The sequence below is a fragment of the Sinocyclocheilus rhinocerous genome, unplaced genomic scaffold (genome assembly GCF_001515625.1).
Source record: "Sinocyclocheilus rhinocerous isolate Xijiao unplaced genomic scaffold, SAMN03320098_v1.1 scaffold100, whole genome shotgun sequence".
In the NCBI taxonomy this organism is placed as follows: Eukaryota; Metazoa; Chordata; class Actinopteri; order Cypriniformes; family Cyprinidae; genus Sinocyclocheilus; species Sinocyclocheilus rhinocerous.
The window spans coordinates 1,037,083-1,044,214 of NW_015624543.1; the positions used below are offsets into that span (position 1 = coordinate 1,037,083).

Sequence of the window (7,132 nt, forward strand, 5' to 3'; positions counted from 1 at the left end):
CCTGCATTTCCCCCTTCACTCTGTCTTAATACCCCTCTCAGAAAAAGAGGGCTAAGGTTTCAGAGAGATACACGGGCTGTGGCAGCTCTCGGTGACAGCATAACAGCCTGTGGTTTTCTGTCCAGCTTCGCTCGGTCATCAGTGTACTTGGGCGTTCGTGCGTGCGTGTGTGTGTGTATGTATGTGTGCAAGGGGTTTTACTCACTCCAGCCCTAGAGCTACGCTGAGCTTTAGAGCCACAGCCCCCTGCTGCTTCTCAGATTTGTGCTGTGTGTGTGTCTATCCTCCCAATCAACAAAGGCTTCTTGATACTGCTAGTCCGCAGTAGGTCTATGCTACAGGTCTTCTGAGTGAGGGGCCGGAGGCAGGGCCGGCGCTTTGTGATGTTCTCATAGGGGATTGTAATGAGTTGAGGATAGAGGGATAGTGTTGTTTATTTATGTATACACTGTTTTATTAAATTCAGGCATTTATGATTACTCTGATAGATGCTGGAGTATTACATTTTTTTTCTTGTGTTGTGATTTTATGTATTTATTCATATTTTAAAGATTTTTTTCATATTTTTAATTTGGCTTTTTAGCATCATTGTTGGCTCAGATATATGAGTATTTATATAATTGATTAAACAATTTGTAAATGTACAATACCGTACAAAAGTTGTTGTTGTTTTTTTGAAAAATGTATACTTTCAGAAGGGGGTAATAAATTGATCAAAAGAATGCTGAAACAATATCACACAGTTCGGCACAAAAATGTTTATGAGCACCAAATCAGAATATTAGAATGATTTCTGAAGGATCATGTGACACTAAAGAAAATTCAGCTTTGCCATTACAGGAGTAAATTACATTTGATAATATATTAAATGGGGAAAAAAGTAATATTAAATTGTAATATTTCACAATATTCATGTTTTTACTGTATATTTGATCATATAATGAGGCTTCTAAACATTTTAAAAGTTTAAAATGGCTACAAGCTTTTAAACGGTAGTGTTCATTTATATGAATATAATTAATATATTTAAATATTTTTTTGTCATCTACCATTTTTTTTTTGTCAGAATAAAGTGACAGCACATTGCTTGTTTTGTTTGTTGTCAGCCATTATGCATGACAGCATGATGTTTCTGCAGGATGTACCATGTCTCCCTGTCACCATGTTAATGGACTGACAGCATCAGCACAGTCTCTTGGTTTAATAGTTCAGTAGCTGGCTACTAACCCCTGACTTTTCCATGTAGGCCTTTGTTTCAGTGGGCTGCTGGTAAACAAAGACCATTCTGTGACCTGAGGTTTTTATGCGGCATTTGTCGACAATAGCAGCATTAGTTACCGTTGACTTCAAAAGAAATGAGGCATACTTTACTAAGATTGTTTTAAATAAATGGAGAAAAATATTAGGAAGAATTTAAATTGTGTTGTAAGAATATGTCTATAGTTGGTCAGTTTGAATGTTGGTTTCATGTGTAATGGCACATTTTTATATATCAGCCTTTTATATAAGATCAGCTGTTTCTGTTGGTAAGAGAATGTTGTTGATTTTTTTTTAAAAATAGAGAAATCTAATATTTAAAGTTTAAAAGTGTACTGTGACTTTCCCAAACTATATTCCTGTAAGTAAAATAGCCTTGGATGCTGCCATACCATTAAAATAAACAAACCACCCAAAATATTCTAATGCAAGTTGCTTTTCGACAGAGTAGCTTCCCAAAATAGAAAAATATCCTGATTGGTTATCATTACAATGTGTTTTTCCTTCTTTTTTCCGTTATTGTCTTCTATATTTCCTTTGTCTCAGTAAGGGCTATTTTCATTGTTGCTAAAAAAGAGAGAAGTAGGAAATAGGAACAAAAAATAATTGGACAGACTTTAAATGTAACTCGAAGTTCCTCTTTCACCTTTTAGAGAAGGAGCAAAGGCCGTGGTAGGGCTCAAAGCTTAAGTGATTCTTATTTATTTTTTATTTATTTATTTAGTCATTTAGCAGACACTTTTATCCAAAGCGACTTACAAATGAGGACAACAGAAGCAATCAATTGTAGTATTAAAACAACTAAAAACAGATCCAAAACTAAAAGCTAAAACTTTATAAATACTACTTATACACATTTTAAAAATAAAGAAATTAAATAAAAATGACAAATGCATACAACAAAATTTCAAAACTTAACATTTAAATGAAAAACAAAAAATAAAGCTAAAAACAATTCAAAATATTAAAGAACAAAAGGTATAAGAGAATAATAATAATGATTCTAACATAAGACTAAGCCAAACACCAAAAAAACAACTACATATATGTGTATGTACAACCATACACACATACATATATATATATATATATATATACATATATATACATATATACATATATATATATATATATACATACATTAGTGCTGTGTTCATATATATATTATTTCATTTCCATTTAGTTTGTTGAAGCATTAAAATAACTCAAATTAAATAAAAACTAAAAACTTAATAAAAGACCTATACAGACAGAATAATTTCAGACATAATGTAACTAAAATTAAAATAAATAACAAATACAAATAATACAAATCAAATGACAGTAGTTTATCAGTAATCCTAAAAAATAACACTGCCAAACTTACATGCTAAAAAACAACAACTTACTTACACATAGTAAGAAATGGTTATAAAAACTGAAACAGAAGCGAAACAAGTAGTAGGAAGTAGTAGTGTATTCTTCCACTCACTCTTTGGATAAGCACCATGACAAGGAAAAGAAGGTAAGGCAGCCTCCAAATCTACCTCACTTCCTGCCATGTGTGATTGCTGCCCCCCTCCTTACGACTTCAGACTATGAGGTAAACGCACAAAACCAAAACTCTTGTTTATCCGAAATATGCACCGCTGTGATTAGTTTAGTTTAAATTACACGAGCCACCGTCACCCTGTGCCGCCCCTCTCACGCACACTTTTCATATCCCACAAAGCTTTTAAAGCCACGGGAGGGAGAAAAGTGCCTTTTATCACTCAAAGTGATTAGTATTTTGGTGCTGCCACAAATTATCAACATAAAGAGAGCTGTATTCATAGAAAAGCTTCCGTCATGGCCATTAGTTCCACAAAGTACATTTAATCAGTATTGATATGTAGTGTAGTCATTTGTTCCACTAATTTTCTATACGCAGCCATACCGAATGAAACATGTAGCATTATTAGCCCTCTTTGCCTTCCCATCTAATTCAATTAAGCGTAGGCCCTGTAACATGGCTTCATATCAATAAATGTGTACGTAACGGCAGAAGACGATCTGTACTGAGTGGAAAAAATGTTTGATTGTGCCTCTGTATTTTTTTTCTTCTTACTGTAATAACGGGAGGTATATGAAACTCTAATCCAGCAGACCTCATAGTGTGAAATGTGCGTAGGAGCTCATCACATCTATCCATCGTCATTGATAATTTTCTGCCTGTCCCTCGCAGCTCCCACATATTTCGAACACGCAGCCTCTGTGCAGCCATCTTAATCAGCGATAGCTTGCCTTATTTGTTATGTGCGAACCGGGTCATTAAAATGGCTCTGTCGATTTAACATTTCTTTAAATGTTTCGTCGTATTTTTCAGTTTTTGATGTTTGTTGGAAGAATTTACATTTATTTTCATATGTTTCATTTATATTTAATTGTGTGTTCTGAACCTTTTTTGTCTTCATTATTTAATAATTCTGCTTAAGTTATTTTCTAGTGGTGATATTTTTAATTTAAATAAAATAAATTTTTGTCTTTTTTATCCCCTTGAAATGTAAAAAATGTAAATTCTTCTGAAACATCATTTTTTATTTTTGCTATTCTGCAAGCTTACCAACTTGCATATTAAGTCACAATTTAATTGTAAAGTGTGGAATCACACATGCATTTTTTTGTTTATATGTATTTTTTGTATTATTTTGCTATTGTATTTTGTGTAACAAAAAAATTAAAACAATTTCAGTCATTATGAATCATTTTAATGTAATGTGAAGCAAGTATTAGACTGCATTTAAGTAAAATGTATTACATTCATGTATTTAAATGTAAATCTGAAAGCTCACAATAGTCAGATGAACACTTACAGCGGGGAGTGGAGGTCAGACATTGAGGCTGTTGGTTATTTGACACAAATTCACTAATTATTTGAATTGGTTTGAATGAGTTTGCATTGGAAATGCATACCAAAATGGAGTGGATGGTGCTCTGTTAAGCTGCTCAGAGACAGACTGTTCAGCCTGTGTAATCTAGGTCAGCGAAAGATTAAATATGAGATGCCATTTAAAGCTGTTTCTCCCAGAATTATTCTGATGTTTAACTTCTTCGCCTTATTCTGCATTGAGAGGGGTTGATGTGAACAATGATTCGGGTTGGAGCCGTATTCTTGAAGATCGTGTTGTGGAGTGCTCTGTGCTCCGCCATGGCTATTGTTATGGCGCCTGATTTGCATTAGCAAAGGGGGCCCATCCCCCTTCTCCACATTCCCAGGTCAAAGGTCAGGGGGCTCAGATGTATACCTAGCTAATTCCAAACCCCAGGGCCAAACAACAATAGAGGCTAAAAGCTTCTCAATTTGCAGCTAGTTCAGATGTGCTCTGAAAGGCCGTCGAGAACGGCATCTGGGAATAAAATGATGTTTTCAATCTCTCTTCCTCCTCCTGCCTCGCATATCTTAAATTCTGATGTGTTTGGGATTTTAGCTTTGTTTTCTAGATTAGTTTTTTATTTTTTATTTAAACTTTTTAATTTATTTTAAGATTTATTATATTTATTCATTTCCGTAGTTGAATTTTAATACTTAGCCCGAAGCCTCAGGAGTCATTTCTTTGTTCATCCTGAAAGAGATTTGCTACATTTCACTAATCTGCTGAAGGCATTGATGAATTATGATAAGTGTCTTGGCTTTTTTTGCAGTGCCTCTTTTGCAGTGTCCTCTGCCTGAACTATTCATCTTTGTATAATTAAGATAGCTGTCATCTTATGTCAAACTCTTGCAAGACGTTTATGTCAGAATTTTAATTAGACCAGTAAACAGCAGTTCATTACGTAAGGGTCTGCATATCTAGACGGTTTCAATTTATTTATTTGATGGAAATAAGATGAATGTTATGCTGTGTATTTTTCTTTTTTTCCATTCATAAACAAAGCCAAGTAGCAACATGATTTTTGTTTCTCACAAAAACACCTGCCCTGTCAACACCTTTAGGAACAATGTTAATTACTTGAAGCCTTGTCTTTGCATACAAAACTGGTTTGTGATTTTTAAAATAATGTTTTGTGATTTAGAGTATGAGCAAATGATTTTTAAGCATAGCAAAAACAGTGACATTTGGATATGTGGATAGGTTGCGAATGAAAACCAATAGCATTGAGTATTCAATACAAACACAATCTTTTCCACCCACTTAAAAAAATTCCCAGGGTGCTTATTCAAAACCTTCATTTCAAGTTTGTATGATTTTCGTATTCTAAGAAAATGGCATTTAAAATAGTATATGCAGGAAAATTGTAAATGGTGTAGAGGAAGCGGAAACTCATTTTCATTTTCATTGAAAAACTTGAGCCTGAGGGCCTCTGGAATTGTCACCACCACTTGCACTGAGAAGTAGCATAAACCGTTATCATGTTCAGAATAATTGTCGATTCTAACTGAGACAATGGCTGAAAGATGACAGAAGTGGCTAAAAAAAGATAGACGTTTGTATATCACTCCAGTGGGGAATGTGTAAATATTCTCTATGAATGGTTCTGGATCACTGCATATTTTTACAGCCGCACTCTTAAGAACAGAAACGGAGAGTTTGGAGGTGTTCGATTGGAGTGCGAGGTGTAAATTTGTTCACGCTCCTGCTTCTCGGGCGCAAATAGAGCTGTGTGGAGCGCGGGGTGTAAATTAAGCTGCAGTAGACTCTGGTCAGGCCTGCAATGTGAAACCTTATCCATCTACAGGAAAACCCTTTCTTTTCCTCTACGTGATGATCTTAATGGGCAGCACAAGTGGCTCTCCTTGCTGGGTTTGAAGAATGCATGCAAACGATTGACTTGTTCCAGGGTGTCCGCGGGGTCTTAAAAAGTATTAAAAGTTGATAAATCAATTTAGAGAAAATGAAGGCCCTTGAAGTATTAAAGGGGTCATATGATGCGATTTCAAGTTTTCCTTTCTCTTTGGAGTGTTACAAGCTGATTGTGCATAGATAAGATCCCTGAAGTTGCAAAGACTAAAGTCTCAAAACCAAAGAGATATTCTTTATCAAAGTTAAGACTCTGCCACGCCCCCCTAAAACGGCTCGTTCTAACACGCCCCCACATATCTACCCCACTATGTGGAAATATTTGCATAATGCACCCAAATGTGCACGCAAAGAAAGAAAGCGTGGTTTCAGTAACCGCAGTTAGTGTTGAAGCAGCCATGTCAGGGAGACGCTGTGTGTTTCTCTGATCAGTCAGGTGTTTGTCATGAGAAGTGTTCCACAAAACAGCTATGGTTTGAGTTGATGTGACAAATACATCTTTTGAATATACTGTGTGTACTCATTGCCACGTTAGCTCGGAGAGCTTTATTTTCCCTCCTCAATAAGTTTTGTCAGTTGTTTTGTTTATTGGTCTAATTCTTGTTTCTTGGGTTGCATTGGTTAGTCACTCAATTAATTCTCTTATGCTTCGTTCCCCACTTCTGAATTATGTTGTATTGATAAGGAGTAAGTCTGTTTATTTGCGCTATCTTACAATCAATAGTAAATGTAAGTTAAAGTGTCACAGATGTAACCGGTTAAAACTTGGTGTGGCGATGAGGTCTTAAAAGGTATAGTTTCCCATCTTTCTGCCTCTTTGTTTCAGAAAATGACAGTGTAGGCTAAAGTCCTTCCCAAGCTCTACTGGCTTTAGTTGAAGCATTTGCGGTACCATCTTCATTTAATGTTGTTTTTTGTGTTGTTTCATCACAGAAACATAAAGAAAGAGATCGCCACAAACCAAAGCACAAAAAGGCTTTGGAATTATCACCTTCCTTGGTGCCAGCACTGATGGTGTCCTCTGAGAAGGTGAGTTAGATTATGATAGATGCATGAGTTTTTTAATTTAGATTCATTTATATATATATATATATATATATATACACAACAACACTACA

The 7,132-nt window shown here is 35.1% G+C and overlaps 1 protein-coding gene across 1 annotated transcript in view; it reads left to right on the top strand.

Annotated features, from left to right (window-relative positions):
• LOC107741929 (protein AF-10-like) overlaps positions 1-7,132 on the top strand; it is a 53,319-nt gene that overhangs the window by 16,734 nt on the left and 29,453 nt on the right. The window contains exon 7 of the mRNA XM_016554749.1: positions 6,948-7,043. Within this exon, the coding sequence (XP_016410235.1) occupies positions 6,948-7,043 (96 nt within the window). The remainder of the gene's footprint in view (positions 1-6,947; positions 7,044-7,132) is intronic.